This window comes from Paramormyrops kingsleyae, chromosome 5, assembly GCF_048594095.1.
Source record: "Paramormyrops kingsleyae isolate MSU_618 chromosome 5, PKINGS_0.4, whole genome shotgun sequence".
Classification (NCBI taxonomy): domain Eukaryota; kingdom Metazoa; phylum Chordata; class Actinopteri; order Osteoglossiformes; family Mormyridae; genus Paramormyrops; species Paramormyrops kingsleyae.
Window position 1 is genome coordinate 19,590,658 of NC_132801.1, and position 22,471 is coordinate 19,613,128.

The following is a 22,471-nucleotide window of genomic DNA, read 5'->3' on the forward strand; positions in this document are numbered from 1 at the left end:
TACATTCCACTGTTACTGATTAAGTAATTGTGACTGATCACTTAAGTTTTGAATTGTCACTAGGAGTAAAACAACCAGATAAAAGTGTGTAATTATTGCTCATTAAGTGATATTAACCGGACGATTTAAAAACAAACGCTATATATTACTTACTGAAAACATTTTAAATGTTCTCCCATTCCGTATATCCAAATCAGTTTCAAAGGGGAAATGATACAATCAGAAAAATTTCAATAATTCCTTGATTCACAAATTGAAATTTAAACCGCAATTTTCATGACTCAAATGAAAACATACTAAGTGATCCAGCCAGGTCTCCAAAATAAGCTTTCATTCAGAGGCTGAGATGTTTTGAGTGCAATTGCCTTTATATTCACAGCCAGGGCCTTGAGCACACAAGGCGGCAAAGTGTGTCAGTCCTGCAGCAGTTTGTGCTTGACGGTGGAGCTTTCTGAGGACAGGTGCACAAACAGCGCACCAGCGGCGGTGCGCGACCGCAGCTCGTACATGTCGTAGTCATGGGCCCACTCCACGTTCCCCCAGCGCTGGATCTATGCAGAGGAGGAAGGGCAGGAAGCAGAACCCTGTTACTGCAGCAGTCCCAGAGCATGGTACAATATCATCTTCTCGTGCAGCGTGACTCTTACCAAGACCAACTCAAACTGGAGAAACTGTTTGAGACTTTCTTTAAATAGTAGAGCTCCAGGAGTGACTACAAAATCGGGCTAAACTTGCCATCACTAAGTTTAATTGCCCCAAATGTTTTCAATTCTTTAAATATGAAAGGTTTAACCATAATTCCCTTTACAGCTGATGCTTATGCCTCTTTAGACACCTAAGCTAAGAAAACTGCAGAAAATAACTCATATTAGAGAAGCTTCAGTTGAAGCTGACCCCATACCTGGTATTCCTCCTCCAGACGGGATAGCAAGACAGCCTGTTCCACTGTCAAGTGTCTGTCAACCAGCCCAAAGGACAACACCAATGACTTCAGTTGTGTGATGATAAACTCCAGCCCTGTTGTGAAGATTGTGGTCATTTCTTAAAGATGCCATAGAATGCAGTTTTTCCTATTAAAAGTGTTCCCGGGTGTCTACATACGTACGTTTGATTTGGTCAAAAAATGCCCAGAACAGGCCCATTTACAACGCTGTTATTTGGCCCTAGAATGAAACAAGCCATTTTCCCTTTTATGGTGGGCTTATTAATATGTTGATGAGCTCTGTTCCGATTGGCTGGCTTACAGTAAGGCACTGCAATAGCTTACACAGAACAAACATATCTACAGTCATGCACTGCATAACAACGTTTTGGTCAACAAGGGACTGCAGGTACCACAGCGGTCCCATAAGACTGTAACGAAATTGTAGCACAATACATTACTCTTCTGTTTGTGATGCTGCTGGTGTAAACAGATCCTACACTACCAGTTGTGTAAAAGTATAGCATATAAAATTATGTACAGTACACAATACTTGATAATGTACTGGTTTATGTTTTTACTATACAGTGCTTTTCACTGATATTTTGGAGTGTACTCTTTTTACACATAACTCTAATACTTCCCCTTCAGCCTAGGCATGATGTTAGCAAGTCATAACTTTATTTTTAACATTGTAACAAACACTGGAATTATTTTTTATCTCCGTTAACAAATTATTTTAGTACACTATCTTCGTCATGCAGTTTTTATCAAGAACACCAAACAGTAAGATAAGCATCTTACAGATATGTTGTTTGTAATGAATTTGGATTTTCAACTTTTGCTTCCAATTTTTTTGACACCAATATCGACTGGATATTTGTTTAGCTAACCAAAAGCAGGCTATAGGCAATAGAGAACCTCCTTGTTAATGTCAGTATCATGATTAATAGGGGTAGTAGTCTCCAGTGACTGTCCAAATCGATACAATAACGATATATGTTTGACGATGTCAGTATCATGATTACTAGGGGTAGGAGTCTCCAGTGACTGCCCAAATTGATACAATAATGATATATGTTTGACGATTCAAAATGTATCAAAATTTTCAAACAGGTTTGGCAGAACAGCATTTCAGGTCTACATGTAAAGTAAAGGGCTGTAACGGTACACGTGTTCCTCATGTGCCTTTTGGTTATAGCATTTTCAGCTTGGAACGCACAATGAAACAAATCGATACATTTCTTGACACGGGTGAGACCTAAATTCAAATAGATGTTCAACATAGAAAACAATATGCTAATTGTGGCTTTGAGTTGGTTACAGCTAATGCTAGAGAGCTCAAGGAGCCTACCACTCCACTTAAATCAGTAGTTTGGGAACATTTCGGCTTCCCAATAAATTACACCAAACATCAGAGAGAATAGTTGATTAGACTGAATGGTTCGGTTGTACCAAAATCAGATATTTTTCTGTAAACACATCCAACATGCTAACTTATTTTACGTGACATCATTTGAGTGCATGCTTTTGCCAGGGAATTCAGATCAGGCTTAAAAAAAATAACTAATGCTAAGTTCACATCAGACAGTTTTAGTCCTGATTATCTGCTTCCCGAAAGTTTTTGGCGATCACCAACAGAAGGCCCAGATCAGAGGCAAATCGGAGCTTGATTGCTATTAGCAAAGACGCGACCATACACAGTCAGATATCTAGCAGGCTAAATATCTGGACCTGTCAGCAATTCCTGTGCTGAGAAATCCTGTGGTGTTGTGACTGGCAATGAGTGCAGCGACAAGCTACAGCTAAGGACAGCATAAGATATGGGGTGAGGTGAAACCCAAAGGAGGGGTTTCAAGAAAAAAAACGTGTAAATAGTCCAATTTGTTTAGAAACTGTTACTGTTCAGGGAAGAATTTATATTTCACACACTTGTGGTTAGTTGTGGCTTTAAACTGAGATGGTGCAAGAAAAACTTTGGCACAGGCGTACTGTTAACGGCTATACTCGTTGATGATAGCACTGTGCCAAACTCAGGCATGTCAGGCTGTGTGCACCTGGAGAGATACATTAGCAGTACCAAATGTGAACAACAATTTCTGTAACCTCTGTTTAAATGGATGTTAAGAAATCGATTATTTTGACGATATTAAAAATGCCTCCTTGAAGAATCGCAATTTGTAACAGAATTGATATTCCCCACACCCCTTTTGTTTACTATTCCCCTGCTAACCTGGGATACATTTCCCAAACTCAAAACAGAATGGTTTTAACTATATAAGCTGCTAACTGTAGCCTTTGGGAAATGTACCCCAGAATCGCAGCCTACCGCCAATAAATAACCTTATATAGATGGCTGTCAGTATATATTTTTTTTTCCTCGCCAGGTGCACTTGTGGAAACCAGGCATGCATGCCCCTCGAGAGAGAGAGAAAATGTATTTTTCAGGTTGAGCAGATCCATTGGGCTTTGATGTGGGCTGCTGAATGTTATGTTTGGGGGCATGGTAAACTGTTACATAACAGTCTAGGCTTTTTGAATCAGCCATTTTACATATGTGGGGTTTATATTTGAGAGAGAGAACAACAGTGTTTGAGATTCATGGTATGTCAGCTCTATGTACCAAGCCCCTCTTTATTGAACCTTGCTGACATAAAGTCAGATTTTCATTTCATAGCATATTGAATTATCATCCAGACCTAAACAGGTGTGATCTTAATCTTCAGTCAAAACCAAGAAAGTTCAGATCAAGAATCAATGTAAACGGTCAAGCAACACGAGCTCACAACCTCCGACCTTATGATCACGCGGCCAGAACCTTAAACAACATGCCGCCTTCAACTCTTCACAATAACAGCACTACTATACAACTACTAAATTTATTAAATGTAAAGCATCATGAAGTCATAAATCTAGCAGGGACATTGCAAAGTTCAGGAATGGTGAATGACAGGTCCTCTTACCAGTCAAGGCCCAAAAGTTGTAGGACCTTAGATGCTGATGGAAGGTGTCTTTGGTCTCCTTTGGTATTTGTGGCCCCATTATGTTGGAAGATGAGCCAATTAATACATTATACCTGGAAATATTATACAAAGTGGCACATCAAGAACTTTATTTCAGGGTGTTTTTCTAATGTATCACCATTGTTATGCAGCATATATCCACGTATTTGAGAATATATATATAACCAGTGAGGTGTGGGTGTGTGTGGGTGTGTGTGTGTGTGGTGGGGGGGGGGGGGGGGGGGCTGAATGCACAATACCTCTTCTGATATTGGAAACCTTAATACGGAGGACGGATTAATTTAAAAACTTACTTGTATAGTTGTACTACAGTAAATTGTAACAGTTTTGGCCAAAAACAGTTTTTGTTGTACATCAAAAATGAATGCAAGTTTGAATAGGATAACTGCACTGATTTTAGGTGTGACAATGAGAGTAGGAGTGAGTTTTGGACGGTTCTGTTGCCATACAGTACAGCACTTTCCCATGGCGACTAATGTACAGCATGTAGCACTGCTGGGCATAAGGCGGCCCAGACTCATGTGCAGCATGCAGCACTGCTGGGCATATGGCTGCCCAGACTAATGTGCAGCATGCAGCACTGCTGGGCATAAGGCGGCCCAGACTAATGTGCAGCATGCAGCACTGCTGGACATAAGGCGGCCCAGACTAATGTGCAGCATGCAGCACTGCTGGGCATAAGGCGACCCAGACTAATGTGCAGCATGCAGAACTGCTGGGCATAAGGCGACCCAGACTAATGTGCAGCATGCAGAACTGCTGGGCATAAGGCGACCCAGACTAATGTGCAGCATGCAGCACTGCTGGGCATAAGGCGGCCCAGACTCATGTGCAGCATGCAGCACTGCTGGGCATATGGCTGCCCAGACTAATGTGCAGCATGCAGCACTGCTGGGCATATGGCTGCCCAGACTAATGTGCAGCATGCAGAACTGCTGGGCATAAGGCGACCCAGACTAATGTGCAGCATGCAGCACTGCTGGGCATAAGGCAGCCCAGACTCATGTGCAGCATGCAGCACTGCTGGGCATATGGCTGCCCAGACTAATGTGCAGCATGCAGCACTGCTGGGCATATGGCTGCCCAGACTAATGTGCAGCATGCAGCACTGCTGGGCATAAGGCGGCCCAGACTAATGTGCAGCATGCAGCACTACTGGGCATATGGCTGCCCAGACTAATGTGCAGCATGCAGCACTGCTGGGCATAAGGCGGCCCAGACTAATGTGCAGCATGCAGCACTGCTGGGCATATGGCTGCCCAGACTAATGTGCAGCATGCAGCACTGCTGGGCATATGGCTGCCCAGACTAATGTGCAGCATGCAGCACTGCTGGGCATAAGGAGGCCCAGACTAATGTGCAGCATGCAGCACTGCTGGGCATATGGCTGCCCAGACTAATGTGCAGCATGCAGCACTGCTGGGCATATGGCTGCCCAGACTAATGTGCAGCATGCAGCACTGCTGGGCATAAGGCGGCCCAGACTAATGTGCAGCGTGCAGCACTGCTGGGCATAAGGCGGCCCAGACTAATGTGCAGCGTGCAGCACTGCTGGGCATATGGCTGCCCAGACTAATGTGCAGCGTGCAGCACTGCTGGGCATAAGGCTGCCCAGACTAATGTGCAGCGTGCAGCACTGCTGGGCATAAGGCGGCCCAGACTAATGTGCAGCGTGCAGCACTGCTGGGCATATGGCTGCCCAGACTAATGTGCAGCGTGCAGCACTGCTGGGCATAAGGCTGCCCAGACTAATGTGCAGCGTGCAGCACTGCTGGGCATAAGGCGACCCAGACTCATGTGCAGCGTGCAGCACTGCTGGGCATATGGCTGCCCAGACTAATGTGCAGCGTGCAGCACTGCTGGGCATAAGGCGGCCCAGACTCATGTGCAGCGTGCAGCACTGCTGGGCATAAGGCGGCCCAGACTAATGTGCAGCGTGCAGCACTGCTGGGCATAAGGCTGCCCAGACTAATGTGCAGCGTGCAGCACTGCTGGGCATATGGCTGCCCAGACTAATGTGCAGCGTGCAGCACTGCTGGGCATAAGGCGGCCCAGACTCATGTGCAGCGTGCAGCACTGCTGGGCATATGGCTGCCCAGACTAATGTGCAGCGTGCAGCACTGCTGGGCATAAGGAGGCCCAGACTAATGTGCAGCGTGCAGCACTGCTGGGCATATGGCTGCCCAGACTAATGTGCAGCGTGCAGCACTGCTGGGCATAAGGAGGCCCAGACTAATGTGCAGCGTGCAGCACTGCTGGGCATATGGCTGCCCAGACTAATGTGCAGCGTGCAGCACTGCTGGGCATATGGCTGCCCAGACTAATGTGCAGCGTGCAGCACTGCTGGGCATATGGCTGCCCAGACTAATGTGCAGCGTGCAGCACTGCTGGGCATAAGGAGGCCCAGACTAATGTGCAGCGTGCAGCACTGCTGGGCATATGGCTGCCCAGACTAATGTGCAGCGTGCAGCACTGCTGGGCATATGGCTGCCCAGACTAATGTGCAGCGTGCAGCACTGCTGGGCATAAGGAGGCCCAGACTAATGTGCAGCGTGCAGCACTGCTGGGCATATGGCTGCCCAGACTAATGTGCAGCGTGCAGCACTGCTGGGCATATGGCTGCCCAGACTAATGTGCAGCGTGCAGCACTGCTGGGCATAAGGCTGCCCAGACTAATGTGCAGCGTGCAGAACTGCTGGGCATGAGGCGGCCCAGACTAATGTGCAGCGTGCAGAACTGCTGGGCATGAGGCGGCCCAGACTAATGTGCAGCGTGCAGAACTGCTGGGCAGGAGGCGGCCCAGACTAATGTGCAGCGTGCAGAACTGCTGGGCATATGGCTGCCCAGACTAATGTGCAGCATGCAGCACTGCTGGGCATATGGCTGCCCAGACTAATGTGCAACATGCAGAACTGCTGGGCATAAGGCGGCCCAGACTAATGTGCAGCATGCAGCACTGCTGGGCATATGGCTGCCCAGACTAATGTGCAACATGCAGAACTGCTGGGCATAAGGCGGCCCAGACTAATGTGCAACATGCAGAACTGCTGGGCATATGGCTGCCCAGACTAATGTGCAGCATGCAGCAGTGGTGGAGGAAGTACTGAAGCTTAGTACTTAAGTAAAAGTAGAAGTATCCCGCAAAATATGTACTCAAGTAAAAGTAGAAGTGCTACATCAACAATCTTACTTAAGTGAAAGTACTAAGTACTTACTTTTAAATTTACTTTAAAGTATTTTTTTAAGTAAAAGTACTCACACAATGGTTTGTCTCAACGTCTGGGGTGTGCCATTTTGTAAAAGAATAGTAGATATACTGACTTACGCCTCTACCGATGTCATTGCTCGTAATAATTACAAGCAACTATACAGTATATGTGTATTGTAAGGTTTTGTGTGCTTATTGTGCGTGCACTCTGTAATACTGTGTGTACCCTAACTTAGAATTATGTGGATGACAAGTTATCTACTAGGTATTACCCACTAATATACCATTAAGATAAACCAATCAGGACATGATATATCTTTAAATCATTTATGTACTTGCAAAACTATTCAACACATCTGTTAAGAGCAGTAAAAGGGAAACACAACAGTAACCAAACACTAGTGGTGGGGTGGCGCCATGTTGAATGTCTCGTCTTCTTGAAATCAAGCCAGTCTACCAGCTCGTGCTGCCAATTGACGCGCGCTCTGCCATCATTGGAACTAATTAAGTCACCTGATTGGTAGGAAATGGCAAACAACGGCAGAACGCAATAGGCTATTTTTTCATGCAAGATTTTGAGAAAATTGTGTTCATAAAATGTAACGACTAACGGCATAAATTGTAGAAATGTAGTGGAGTAGAAAGTACAGATAATTGCCGCAAAATGTAATGGAGTAAAATAAAAAGTATGCATTATTATTTTTACTTAAGTAAAATACAGATACGTAAAAATGTACTTAAGTACAGTAACGAAGTACAAATACTTTGTTACATTCCACCACTGGCATGCAGCACTGCTGGGCATATGGCTGCCCAGACTAATGTGCAGCATGCAGCACTGCTGGGCATATGGCTGCCCAGACTAATGTGCAGCATGCAGCACTGCTGGGCATATGGCTGCCCAGACTAATGTGCAGCATGCAGAACTGCTGGGCATATGGCAACCCAATTTTTGTTTTTCACACACTTCATTTATTTTAAAACTTCAGTCGTCAGTGGAAGTTGCCGTAAGTTGCTTAAATTGTAAGTCGGGGAAAAGTCTTACACTAAAAATTACAGTGTAATCACCTGTGATACATACCTCTTCTCAATCCAATCCAACACCGGGTCCCACTCGTTCTTCTGAAGTTCCACCAGTCCTGGAGGTTCTTCTACCCTGTAGCTTGTAGGGGAGACACGGCACCAACATCATTCCCTTTCTCACCTGTTTAGTTTGCAAATGAACATCCTACCAATTAAAATGCTTTTCTGAATAGCTTGGAAGCGTATGTGTTTAGTCTTTGCCTACCAAATGGTGTCTGTCTCCAGAAACTTAAGGCCAGCTGCGATGATCTGTCCCTTGTCCCGCTGGGTGGGGTTATCCAGGGCAGTATTGCACAAAGTGGTCTGAAGCAGAAAAGCAGACGTGGGTTCCGTTAACACCCTGCACGTCTGCTTAAGACCCTGCAACACTGCTTAAGGAAACAACAGTTCCAGACAGACGCACCAGATGCATGGTGTAGAATTTCAGTGTGTCCTTCTGCATGTCCCACTCTGTTGCCACAGCGATGGCTAAAGCTTCATTGGGTACAGTGAACAGTTTGCCCGCAGGAGTCTTCAGTTTCTTGCGGTCCAGATTAATCTCATACAAGCCATCTATATGTGTCAAAAAAGGTCCGAAAACATATAAATATCCTACATTAAAAAAATTCCTTACCATCTTCTCAAAACCACAGCTATGTGTAATGCAACTCATTCCTCGAACGAGAGGATATAGTCTCCATGCAGATTTAAACATTATTTCAACTCACCTTCTCCCTGTGAAATACTGACATCTTGGTAGAATTTCTTCCTTTCTGTCCGATTAAAAAATAAATAAAATAAAATCATGTCAAACATACACAGACAAATCCGGATTGGGACTGCATCACATGTGTATGTTATGTATCGACAATTATATCATCGAGAACAGCAAATCACATTCTGTTTAACTAACCAGGATTCTTTGGTACTTCGAAATAATATGCAATAACAATTACTTATATACTTCTGAAAAAGATTATCTGGTTAGGAAGGATGACCAAAAGGGCAAAGCAAACTGAACTACCTAGCAGACTGAAGCTATTCACCAGTACCTAAAATGACTAACGAAACGTATATAACTGAAATCGGATAACAATGTTGTATATTCCTACCCAAAGCTGCAGCGGAGTATTCTTTCGAGTGATTAACAGAGGGAAGCCATGTGTCACGATTCCGACACTTAGAAAACACAAAGCCTACTTGACGCTGAAATCTAACCAGATTTATTAGCATTGTGACCAAGTAAGGGTTCCCTAATCAAATCAGATTACAATCAATATCGTTACAGTTATACAGTCGCCAATGCCAAGTCTGACAAATTGACCGTTAAAGACTTTTAACAAAATTATCAGCTAGACGGTAAACTAGAATATTTGCCAAATATATTTAAATGTACTCAATCCACCAAATTTAATAAATGAACTACGTTAGCCATATTGAGTTCTGAGCTGTATATAAAATCATAAGAAACGTTTAGTTTACATCCGTACTAATGATTACGAAGAAAACCACGCTGCCAATGACCTCAATTACGTATGATACCCTCCTCCCGGCTTCCTGCGATGCGATGCATGACACGGAAGTGACGACAAATGCAATAATACAGTGCTTGCAAAAAAAGAAACATAAAACAAGAAAGGCATTGAGTATACTGCGACCATACATAATATGCATTAAATGCACTCGGTATCGTTGAATATATAATATTGTGTTACGAAACACGTCTTAAAGGGTAATGAAAAATAAAAGATGTAATTAAACAATAAAGCATAAAATTATATATTATATGACATTCTGATTATTTTTATCATTAAAACTGGCTTGGTGGTTTGGGGATTGAGGGACCTATAATCTCGCGTTCTTTTCAGCGCATAAATGACACATTGACCCTTGTAAACGTCTCAATTCCGTGCATTATGGGAAAAGAAGTCCGTTTAAAACTGACTAATCATATCGCACAATGCACTGCAAGAACGTGAAAAATTTGGAATTGAATTTGTTCTGTAAAATAAATATGTAAACAAACACATAAAAATGGTCCCAAATGATACAGTGTTACTTTTGGAACTGTCTTGTCTGTATGCATATGAGTTGAATACATTTCTGCAGCCGTGCAGACTAACAATCGCCGAAATATGTATTTTAGTATTGATCCTGAGCACTTGTGTATTATCTCATAATTCAAATGGACTTATTTGTCCCTTTCTTTGTCGCAGTTTTAAAAATTACAGTATTATATTTTATATCAGGCCATTTGATAGCTGCATTCCAGTCCTGTACATGGCATATAGTATATATACTATCTGGTAAAATGTTATCATTTGCTCATACGTTTTTGTTCCTTGCAACCGTATCTCACACAGAGTGATAGTTTTTAGAAATTACACCTGACGTGTGCAATTGATTTTGGAATGTGGAGGCAATAACATTACTTAATGATTTTAACTTGTACCCAAATATCATTTCAACTTTCTTCCATATTTGGGATTTAAAAAAACAAAAACAAAAAAACAACAACGTCAAGCAACTATATTTTAAATGCAATTTCTTCTTCATGTGGAACTTTAGCAATACGTCATAGGTCTCGTTTTACCTAATTACCATAGAAATTTACTCGTAACTTTTAAAAGACATACAATTCCCGGCATACATTTCGGGACACAGACCAATGACCGTTTAGTTTTATATAGGGGTAGGTCCAATCTTCTAATCAGGTAGGATATTGTTAATTTGAGTTTGCTTGCCGAGTTACTGTCGATGTACAGATATTCAAGTGGCGCATCCTTTCCTGTCCCGTGGAGGATTTGTGAGGAGGTGAGCCGTCTTGTCAGCGTTCTTCATTCCATCATTTTTAACCACCTTTTTCCTATTTCTGGAATTTTTTTCACGTAGTCGGGGGTTACCCCGGCAAAGGAGTAAACATGCCGGTCCGTGCGGAGTGCAGAGCTGGTAACGCCTCTATGGCCTTCGTATCCTCGGCCTCGCTTATCCCACCTCCACCGATAAACACACAGCAGCCCGGCGTCGCCACTTCGCTTTTATACAGTGGATCGAAGTTTCGAGGACATCAGAAGAGCAAGGGAAACTCCTATGACGTTGAGGTTGTTCTGCAGGTAAGTTGAACACAATGTTGACCGGCCTGTTCTTCATGTAGCTAGGTCATTTTTCAAAAATGCTTCCCAATCGAGTCTGCCTGTCATTCAGTGACACGCAAAGATTTGGAAAGCTGAGGCTGTCAACCACAATGGCTATTTAGTACCTATTTTACTGAGCAGACAGTACTACTACTTACTTTCTAAATTACTGTTTTTGTCGGACTGGTAAGAACTTGCCCACAGCCCTTGATGTCCTCTTGGACTTTGAACACGTTCTGTTTAAATTCATATGTATCCTTATGCACTGGGAGGTAATTCCGATGTATGCTCCAATGACAGCCTGCTAGAAAAGTAACTTGGTACACCAGGATGTAACTGCCAGTTAACTGTGTGTACTGTGTTTTGATACATGCTTTGGGCAGCAGATGGAGTAGTGGTTCTTAGATTAAGTTTGACAACAAGATTAATGCCTCAAATACTGTTGTGTTTCTGGTTGGATAAAGTAATCGTAAGCGGTGCATGATGTGTCCAATTTTACTACATGAGTGAAGCAATAATATCAGCAACTCAGGTTTACAGTCTGCAAACTAATTAATTGTGCTGATTTTGTGTGAATATAACAAATGAGACCATTGCATAATTTCTTTTTGCAGCATGTTACAATGGAAGATTCATATTTATGTGGGTATCTAAAGATTAAGGGACTGACAGAGGTAAGCAGACACATGTATAATTTTGTTGTCATTTGAAGCACAATGGAATTTGTTTTTACTCAAAGTTTCCTCCACCCATAAAACATATGCACTTTTGGTATGAACTTTTGGCTGGTTCATACTTCTCCGTATGCGTAGTAGCGGACGTGTCCTCTCGAACGTTGATGACGCCTTTGACGTCATTGTGCGCCTCCGCGGACGAACGCCTGCTCCGCTCCAAATTTGTGTCCGCGCAGCGTTGTACGCGCAGCTCTAGGCACACTGCGTGACTGCGCATCATCGATTCACTAGCGTCCACTTTAAATACCAACATAGAAGCTTTTGACGAGCGTTGGGGTAGTTTGCAAACCCTAAAGACTATTTACAAGCTAATAAAACTGTTACATACATGTAAATACGCGCGTATGTGAGTGCAGGCTTGACTCGAATTGAAAATTCCATCAAGCTGACCGAACTGGGGAACCCTGTGAGCTGGCTCTCTGAATTTGTTAAACATAGAGAAACGGGCACAAACCTCACTGCTGTGGTACATGTGCAGGGAATATCAGGATGATAATATTATATTTTTATCACTTTTAAATCCAACACGTTGTGCGCATGTGCAAAGTACGCGGCTTGACCGGAGATCTATGAACGTTTCCGTGTACGCATACACATAGTGGATACGCGAGTGTTGCGCTTGTGCGGAGAAGTATGAACTTGAAGACTTTCCGATGGCTTCTTCGTCCATAAACGATTTCCTGTTTACTTTATCTCTTTATTATGTTGCAGTACTGTGTCATCTTAGGTTCTTGTAATCAATCCGTTGTAAGGATTTGACAAATTCATAAAGAGCTATGAAATGATGCAGCTCTAAACAGGCATTGGTGCCCATTGATTGTATAAGAAATTGCATCAAACAAAAGACCACTTTCTCAAATTGGCCTATTGTGCAAATCTGATGTCATGCACACAGGCAAGGTATAACTGCATAGTCCCACATTGCTATGATTAAGTTGCAATTTGACTGGCTAGTTTAGTGGTTTGTTCAAAAGTGCTGGTTTGATCATTCTTGCAGTCAGCTGCATGAGAATGCTGCCCCTAAAGATCTTGAACAGTAAGGACCTCTGCATATTTTAAAGTGAAGATTTCTTGGGCAGGTGTTACAATGTATTGTTGCTGCAGTAAAATTTATAAAAAGTGAAGCATCACATTGAATCCTCATATCTGCAGTTGTTATGTGACCTGATGTTAATTGTTGGTTTTTTGAACAGGAATATCCAACTCTCACTACCTTCTTTGCTGGGGAGATAATCAGTAAAAAGCGCCCCTTTTTAACAAGGAAATGGGATGCAGACGAAGATGTTGATCGCAAGCACTGGGTATGAGTGTTACTAATAAACACACATTTAGCAGATGTCAAAATTTTGATGGATAGTTTTGCTGTAGTTCATTGTGCGATTTGTGAATTTTGGCAGGAAGTAGAAAAGCTGGTAGCTTTCCATTACTTGGCAGGTTTTGTTTCTGTATTTCTGTTACACTTGGAAATAATACTTTACAACATGTTAATTTGTCTTGCTGATCTCCTGAAATTTCAGGGCAAATTTCAGGCTTTTTATCAGTATGCAAAAACATTTAACGCTGACGACTTTGATTACGAAGAACTGAAAAACAGTGATTTTGTCTTTATGAGGTGGAAGGTAAGATATTCTTCCAAACTGACCACTGTTCTTTATAATCTGGAAGTGTTTCTTTTCTTGTTTTGCTGGTGAAATGTATGTGATGTATGTATGCAATGAAATTCTGCTGCACCCCCTCTAGGAGCAGTTTCTTGTCCCAGATCACACAATCAAGGACATAAGTGGTGCTTCTTTCGCTGGCTTCTACTACATCTGCTTCCAGAAATCCACGGCAACCATAGAGGGTTATTACTACCACAGAAGCTCAGAATGGTAAAGCTGCTCAGAGCAGTTTTTCATGGACCCTACCTGTTTATAATTTGCCATTAGATGTTTCTGGACCATGGTCTAATGCATCAAAACACAAGACCACAGAATAAATATCTCCGTAAATTAAGCATCTCTTACAGGTTTAGTTATAAAATGCAAGTGTCTGACTGCGATCTTATGATATGCTGTTAGTTTAGGTTTTACCATAAAAATCTTACTTTGTTTTTCAGTCTTCTTTATTGTCCACTTTCAAAGAGCTAGTTTTTTTGTGTGTGGAGTTAAAGTAGCAAGAGTTAACAAACACTGGAGGAAAATGCAGGAAAATTCCTTGAGCCCCCCAGGCATTCACATGTGTTCACTTGTGACATTCCTACCTTTCCAATCAAGCAAGCAGGCTTCCATCAATCTGCCTGAGCTCAGATGAATCTGACCGAAGAACGTAATGATCATTTATGAAATCTGTGTCAGGCTTTCACCCACAAAGGCTTGCCAGAGATGCTGCAACCCAGTGTCGGTTTTCTGTGCTTATATATAGTGACTAATCAGCTTATGACAAACAGTGTGCCATGTAATCTATGTGCATGTCCTCAACATGTCTGTAAAGGGACAGTATGTGGAAAGGGGTTAGGATGGTTCCAGAGTGATGCAGTGTTTTTCTGGTTTGCTCCTGCAGGTACCAGTCCTTAAACCTCACCCATGTCCCTGAACACAGCATGCCTATATATGAGTTCCGGTGACGCTGGAATCCTGGTGCTGCTTGCAGAATTGGACTGCTCAATGTCCTGCGAACAGTGAGGACGGCGGATGGCTGAAGACTGTCACGTGATTCAGTGGAGGACCGCAGCCTCTTTGGAGAGAGAAACGTCGGACAGAAGGGTGCGCAGGCGGAAAGCTCAGGCCCAGATTAGCAAGAGAACCGCTAAAGGGCCGTACGGAAAGTACGTTCTCCCAGATCTGTGGCTCAGTACTTCTTTATCAAAGCTGATTTTTGATAAGCTGTTTTAAGCGTCTTTAGTTTACCTGCAGTGTCGTCATGGTATCTTTATTTTTAAAGTTGGTTGTTTAACCTCCCCTCCATAGGAAAGTTACTTAATACCTTTCTAGTTCCATATAAGGTCAGACTTTGTAGAGCTCATTATTGTTTTTTAACATAATACTTTGGAACTTTTGTTGGCTTCTTTGTCTTAAAGCAGTCATGACTACTTGAGCAAATGGGGAGAGAATCTACCAATGTTAGTGAGCTACAAAAACTGCTGGGATGCTATTGAACAGTAATATGGGTTTTGCTTAAAATTCTTGGCAGTTTTGTTCTTCTGAATCAAGCAAGATGTCGACTTAAAGCTTTTTCAACATGAATATTGGAAGTGTTTGTGACCTAGAGACTTGAGTCTCTTGGAACACTTTACCTTTGGTGGTAAGAGGCGAATGATGTCAACAGCGCACATGCTGTTCCCAAAAGATTCACCTCCCCAACCTGGCTCCCTGCTTTCCTCTTTTACTTATCTACCTATGCAACATAATCACAACATGAGCTGTTAATATGCTTCTGGTTGTCATAAACACTAGTATAGAAGCTAGTCTTGCAAAAGGTCCCGTTAAAGCCATTGCAGTATTTATTGAACTTGATTAATTCTGTCTATACCTACCACATGTTTTTGTCTACATGCTTGAGGATCATTGTATAATCTTTGCTTCCCTCATGATGATGCCATCTTCTCAGCACCTGTGAAGCATGTTGCGTCTACATGGAGAGGCAGCCATGTACAATGTGTACTTAACTCTGAAGTATTGTGGTATTTTCTCTTCAGTTCCCAGTGTGGTAAAGGCCAACAGCCTCACTGTGGAATCCTGTGTTACTCTGTACAAGTTCTGAGGCTCCCTCAGCTGGTTTAATTCTCTTCATAGTGGAATACTAAGTTGCACCTTTCCCCATGTCACTGTGATGGTGGAATTCTTATAACACACAGCTAGGATGGGTTAGCAAAGCTCGCCTGCGATTGCGTTCAAGGTCTGTCAGCTGAAAGTATACGAAGATTGGAGTGTTTTATGTTTTGCATGCAGCAGATCCTAGTACCCTGGTAATTTCGAATGGCGCTTCAGAGAGCATTTGTGTATTTAAGTATTGTTTGATTATCAAACCAACCACTAAGCTTCTGAACATATGTTTTAAACAGATACCGATGTGTAAATGTAGTTTTCTATTAATGAGAGAAAATGTATAAAAGTCCTTAAAGCTTTAACTTTCTGCCTTAAAGGTGAATGAATTTTATAAATTATTTTTTTGACATGAATGATGGAATAGCAAGAAAAGCACGGTCCTAATGTAGAACATTTCAGTTTTGACTTGGAGTGGGTATCGGTACCATGATGTATACTGTGCTGTTGTGCTATAATGCCATTCAAGAAAATGCAGTACTCAAACCAAATAGATATCACTGACTAGTCCTGAAGTGTTAGCCCTCTCACTGTGGGTTCATGTGCTGCCCTCAGGTAACTAATGGTGAGCCAGGAAAGTATGAGTACAGTTCCTACTTTTATCTACCTCAGTGGTCGATTGGTTACGTGCCGCTTCATTCTTACTTCTCTTGACTGCCTGTGGCACTGCAAGGTAAGTTGATGATGAGAGCCCATTCCCGATGGGGATGTTTTCTGGGAAGGAGATCGGAAAAGCAGCACATTTAGCCTATTAAAAAAGGGATAAATAGTCATCATTGGCTGGTTGACATTGTTGGGACAAATCAAATGTGTCTTTAGAACATTCTGCAATTAGGGTAAGTCACTGGGTAAGTTCACGTGATAATTCAGGCTGATTACAGTGTATACAAGTTGCTACGGAAAAGAAATTGTGGCTCGTCATCCCATTCAAGGCAATTTGGATCTGGATAGTCTGCTTAAAGCAGTGCATGGTTCATAGTTCACGTAGCTGTTTTTCCTTTTCATACAGAACATTTACAACAAATGAAACTTTCCTAAAGCAACAAACCCAACAAACCTTTAGATAGGAAGGAGAATATCTCCGTAAGCTAAGCACATCTTACAGGTTGTTCTCACAATGTTAAATATTAATGCATCAGTCCTTCCTACGCTACTTTTTTTTCTGGCATGTTTAAGAAGCGGATGAAATGTTCAATGCAGGTCACAAAATAATTTAATGAGCAGTGAAATATGACACGTTAGGGTGTTCAATTGATGGAGGAATTTTAAGAGAGGTATTTTGTTTAAAGTAACAACTGAAATTGCAAGTGGAATTGATGTATGGCCAAGGGTGTGGTCAGGGAGGATGTAGTGTCTCCATCAGCATTTCAATAAAATTTCCATTAAAAAGGATGCTTTTTTTAATACAGTGTTTACGTAATTCATTTCATTCCATGTTAATACATTATTAGTTTGATGTAATGTGTTGCATTAAGAGGGGTATTGTTCCACGTGAAAAGCATGTCTTCTTCATACTGATCCACCTTTGGGCTGCCCATCCCCAGTAATGCAATATGGGACAACCCACATCTGAAACGGATTCCAATCATTTATTTGTTTCTCTGCGGCACACATTAGGTGACTACGGGATAAGTAGAAAAAACATGGTAAATGTTTTTTGAACGTGAAATTTGATTCTCCTTCAATTTTCTTTTACTGTGTAGAAAATCTATACTATACTAAATCTATACTAAATCCACAAGAGGGCATTACCGTTCTGGAGTGTTTCTAAACTGGAGTGTTTCTCTTTGCGTAATACACATGACAGTCCAGGGAGGACAGCATGGTGGCTTAATTTGCACTGTTTGCACTGTGTATACATACTGTATATATGAGAGAGAGACAGAGATGGAAAGCAACACTTTCTGACAGAGACTCTGAATTTCCACTGTTATCATTCTTAGCCTTTAGTTTTTATCCTTTAAAGCATTACAGCTAAAAACTCATTTTTAATCCATTTTTATGGAACAACTGATTAAGGACACCTTCAGTACAGAGCTACAAACTGGGAAAATGCTTGCTAAAATGACACATGAATAATAATCTTCTCCCTGTCTGCTATGGTAGAACCCATCACAGCACCAAGATACGGGCCCAAGCAGAGACCATCCACCCATTTTTACTTCATCCTTTCCATGGGATGCACAGCGCATAAGAAAAGGCACATCTCATCCCAGTCCATCTCAGACACCATAAAGACACTGGCATCACCAATTCAGCTGGTCAGCATGTCTTGGGACTGCGGCTGAAAGCTGAAGGCTGGACAGGCCATCCAGGAGCTGAATCTGAAATGGCTGCTCAAGGAATCATATACACAGAACTTTTAAATGACTGTTGTAGCTGGTGTACAAAAGTGATATATAGTCATATCAACACGATTTCAGCTAGTCCTTCCAGTCTGTGATGACACTATTGCTGAGAAAAGAACAAGGATGACCTTTAGTTTATCCATGAATAGAAATAAGTTACAACAGCATCCATTGTCTCCCTATGGGACAAACTAAAGCTATGCATTGTGTGTCCGTCAGTCTGAAAATAGAAGACGTTGGGTGTCTCATGACTCGGTTGGAAAAACCCTAACTCAAAACTGCCAAAACAGAATAAAATCTTAAAAATGCATGGGAAGCACTGACATTTCATTTGTGTTACAGCTGAATGCACAGATCAGCCATAACATTAAACCCACCTGCTTGTGTAGGTCCCCCTCATGTTGCCAAAAAAACTCTGACCTGTCGAGGCATGGACTCCACAGGACCTCTGATGGTGTCTTGTGGTATCTGGCGCCAAGATGTTAGCAGGAGAGTCCTGTAAGTCCTGTAAGTTGTGAGGTAGGGTCTCCATGGATCGGACTTGTTTGTCCAGCACATCCCATAAATGCTCAATCAGATTGAGATCTGGGGACTTTGAAGGCCAACTCAACACCTTGAACTCTTTTTCGTGTTCCTCAAACCATTCCTGAAAAATTCTGGAAGTGTGGCCGGGAGCGTTATCCTGTTGAAAGAGGCCACTGCCATTGGGTGATATTATTGCCATGAGGGACTAGTGTACTTGATCTGCAGCAATAGCAACTGGGTCAGAGCATCTCCCAAATGACACTTTGTGTTCTGAAGCTTTTTCAGCAATTTGTGCTACTGTAGGTGAGCTGTGGAACTGGAGCAGACAAGCCTAATGAACGTTGAGGTAGGTACAGTCAGTCCTAGTACAACGCGTGATATTGCACCATAAATCTGTTCTAACACCGATTTATACCTTAGTACCCATTCCAATACAACGTGGAATCACAATTGTATTTGTGCACTTTTCAGTCGAAGAGATAAGCATTATGCGAACTACAACGCGGCATGGTTTTAGAGAGAAACTTTCTTCACGCAAAAACATTTATCCAAGTGAACTATAGTAATGTCCAATTTGTGAAGGGGTCGTTCTTTTAAATCATTCTTTTTTCTTTTTGTACATCCAGACATCGCACTGGTCAAAGTATTAGATTCTAAAAATATTTGACAACTTATCATATAAAAATACAGCAACGTTTTTAATCACTGACGTTTGCTTTTTGAGAACTGTCAAAAATGCGAGTTCAACATGATCGGTTAAAGTGGTTACTAGGCCACTTTCGTGAGACTCGTAAGACCCATAGGAGATGTTGATACAATGCATGAATGTATTATTTCTTATTTAAAATGCATATAATCACAACATTTAATATTTTGTAAAAACCTCCCTTTGCCAGTAAAACAGCACTGAATCTTCAATAACATTTTATAAGGTTGGAGAATACAGAGCAGGGCATCTGAGACCATTCCTCTTTACAGAATCTCTCCAGATCATCCAGGGTCCTAAGCCATCTCTTGTGTACTCTCCTCTTCAGCTCAGTCCACAGGTTTTAAATGGGGTTCAGGTCAGGGGACTGAGAGCCATGGCAGAAGCTTGATTCTGCAGTCAGCTAACCATCTTTGTGTTGATTTTTGACAGTGACAGGATCACTGTCCGGCTGGAAGATCCAATGACGGCCCAGTTTTAGTTTCCTGGCAGAGGCACAAAATTTTGATGTAAAATGTCCTGGTATTTCATGGAGTCCATAATGCCATGAACCCTAACGAGGTTTCCATGGCCTTTGGAGGAAAAACAGCCTCACAACATCACAGAACCTCCACCATATTTTACATTTGGGATGAGGTTAATTTCATTATAGCCATCCTTCTTTTTACATCAAACCTACCATGAATGTTTATTGCCAAAAAGCTCAATTTTGGTTTCATCAGACCATAGAACATGGTTCGAGTCAAAGTTCTAGTAGTGTTTTGCAGACTCCAGGTGCTAACGTTTGTGCTTAATAACCTGTTAGCATGAAGGTAGCTTCTGATGGTGGTTTTAGAGAAGTGGTAACCCCAAGATTTTACTTTGTCTTGTAATTCACCAACAATGATCCTTTTTGCCTCTCGCAAAGTGGCAATGATGCATATGCGGGCGCATTGTGAACGTCGAGTGTAAACCGACCCATAGTCACATTGTAGCAGAACTGACTGAATGTGTCAAAGTAACATCCATATGAATGCTAGATCCAAGGTTCCCCAGAAGAACATTCCCAGAGCATCACACTGTCATGCCACAGGGAAGTACAGACTGGGGAAAAAAGAGCAGGACTCGAGGAGATGGGATAAAACTGGATTTAATCGGGGAAAGATACACGGGGCACACCAAAATAACACTAAGACGTTAATGGACTCTGCACTACAGGGACTTGATTAGACAAGACTAGAAACAGCAAACAGCTGGTAGCATGGGGATTCCACACATGGTTAGCGAGGGGGAGTGGCGCACAGGAGGAGCGGCACAATCTTGATGTGACACACACACTAGCTCTGCCGGTTTGCCTTCTTCCCATAGTGCTTCCTGGTGTCATCTCCCCAGGTAAATGATGCACTTTCACCCAGCCATCCATATGACGTTACAGAACACATAACTCATCAGACCAGGCCACCTTCTTCCATTGCTCCATGGTCTAGGTCGAATGCTCCTGTGTCATTGTAGGCGCTTTCGGCGGTGGACAGGGGTCACCATGGGCAGTCTGACAGGTCTGCGGCTGCACTGTCCCTTACACACAAATCTGCGATTTACTTTGTGTCCTGACACTCCTCATAGCCAACATTAAGTGTTTCAGTAATTTGTGCTACATTAGCTAGCCTTGAACTCCCAGTTCACCGATTGGCCTTCCTTGGACACCTTTTGGTAGGTACTGACCACTGCATACAAGGAAAACCCCGCAAGACCCATTGTTTTGGAGATGCTCTGACACAGTTGTCTAGCCTTTTCAGTTTGGCCCATGTCAAAGTCGTTCAGATACTTAGTAAGTAAGCAAATTTTATTTTTAAAGAACAATTCAAAATGACAAGCATACACCAAAGTGCTTTACAATGCATAAATACGCACAAGTGCAGAAGATGAGTTAAAGGGCAACAGGAATTACGTGATAGAAACTTAAAGTAAAATGTAAAATAAAACAAACAACTATCCCAGAGTTACAGTATCTCATCTATAAAAGTATGTCTTAAGAGCAGATTTAAAGCAGAGACTGATGTGGCTTGTTTAACATAGAGAGGCAGATTGTTCCACAGTTTTGGGGCAACAACTGAGAAAGAACTTAGTCAAGATTTTGAAACGTCCAAAAGAAGCTGCATATTAAATCCCAAGGATCTTGAAGCTGTATGAAGTTTGATTATATCTGATAAATAAGATGGGGCCACACCATGTTTAGACTTAAAAACATCAAGAGATACTTCAAACTGTACTCTATAGTGATCAGGCAGATAGTGAACAGAAGCTAGATTTGGTGTGATATAATCCCTTTTCTTAGTACCGGTATAAGAAGTTGAGCTGCTGCATTTTGAACGAGCTGTAAACGTGACGAGAGCTGATTAATATCTAGATAGACTGAATTACAGTAATCCAGTTGAGATGCTATCAAAGCATGTATAATTCGCTCAAATGCATGGTGTGGATTAAAAGGTTTTCTGGATTCTGGCAATGGATCTTGACTGAAAAAAGCTGCTTTTGACCACAGAATTATTTGCGTTATTTGAGTCAAAAATCACTCCTAAATCCCTAACGTGCCTTCACAGATAAGTGCCCAATGGAAATAGTGTGGTTTAAAACATTGCTTGGAGGGCCAAAAATGATCAGCTCTGGTTTGCTCGCAATTAGTTGCCCAAAGTTGTCTGCCATCCACATTTTAATATGTTTCAGACAGTTTTGTAAACTGTTTAAGGTGCCTGAGTCATTATGGTTTAATCTGCATGTTTCGTAAGGATATGCATCATCTGCATCCGTACGCTTGCTCATTTTTCCTGCTTCTACCACGTCAACTTCAAGAAGCGACTGTTCAGTTACCTTGACAAGTTCCATTGTAGTGGGATAATCAATGTTATTCACTTCACCTGTGAGTGGCTTCAGTGTTATGACTGATCAGTGTATTGAGAAATATATAGCTGCAATATAAATAAAATCAGACCCGGTATTACTTGTTTGGGTTGATATTTTCATTTCCCA

The 22,471-nt window shown here is 42.1% G+C and overlaps 2 protein-coding genes across 4 annotated transcripts; one reads left to right on the forward strand and one right to left on the reverse strand.

Moving 5' to 3' along the window:
- Positions 1-347: 347 nt before the first annotated feature.
- Positions 348-10,182, reverse strand: atpaf2 (ATP synthase mitochondrial F1 complex assembly factor 2). 2 transcript variants are annotated; one of them, XM_023809227.2, is made up of 8 exons: positions 9,328-10,182; positions 8,944-8,988; positions 8,640-8,788; positions 8,442-8,539; positions 8,235-8,315; positions 3,886-3,998; positions 902-1,017; positions 348-551 (listed from the first exon to the last, which is right to left on the reverse strand). In XM_023809227.2, the coding sequence occupies exons 1-8, from the start codon at positions 9,446-9,448 to the stop codon at positions 414-416; spliced, it is 861 nt and encodes a 286-aa protein (XP_023664995.1). In that variant the 5' UTR covers positions 9,449-10,182; the 3' UTR covers positions 348-413. The 2 variants fall into 2 exon arrangements, with proteins under 2 accessions (XP_023664995.1, XP_023664996.1); XM_023809228.2 differs by having other exon boundaries at positions 9,740-10,180.
- Positions 10,183-10,887: 705 nt separating this feature from the next.
- Positions 10,888-18,540, forward strand: LOC111842532 (glucose-induced degradation protein 4 homolog). 2 transcript variants are annotated; one of them, XR_002837928.2, is made up of 7 exons: positions 10,888-11,328; positions 11,964-12,023; positions 13,277-13,384; positions 13,601-13,702; positions 13,824-13,954; positions 14,625-14,889; positions 17,993-18,540. XR_002837928.2 is itself a non-coding variant. In XM_023809229.2 (6 exons), the coding sequence occupies exons 1-6, from the start codon at positions 11,137-11,139 to the stop codon at positions 14,686-14,688; spliced, it is 657 nt and encodes a 218-aa protein (XP_023664997.1). In that variant the 5' UTR covers positions 10,888-11,136; the 3' UTR covers positions 14,689-17,290. The 2 variants fall into 2 exon arrangements, 1 of the variants encoding a protein (XP_023664997.1); XM_023809229.2 differs by lacking the exon at positions 17,993-18,540 and having other exon boundaries at positions 14,625-17,290.
- Positions 18,541-22,471: the final 3,931 nt, after the last annotated feature.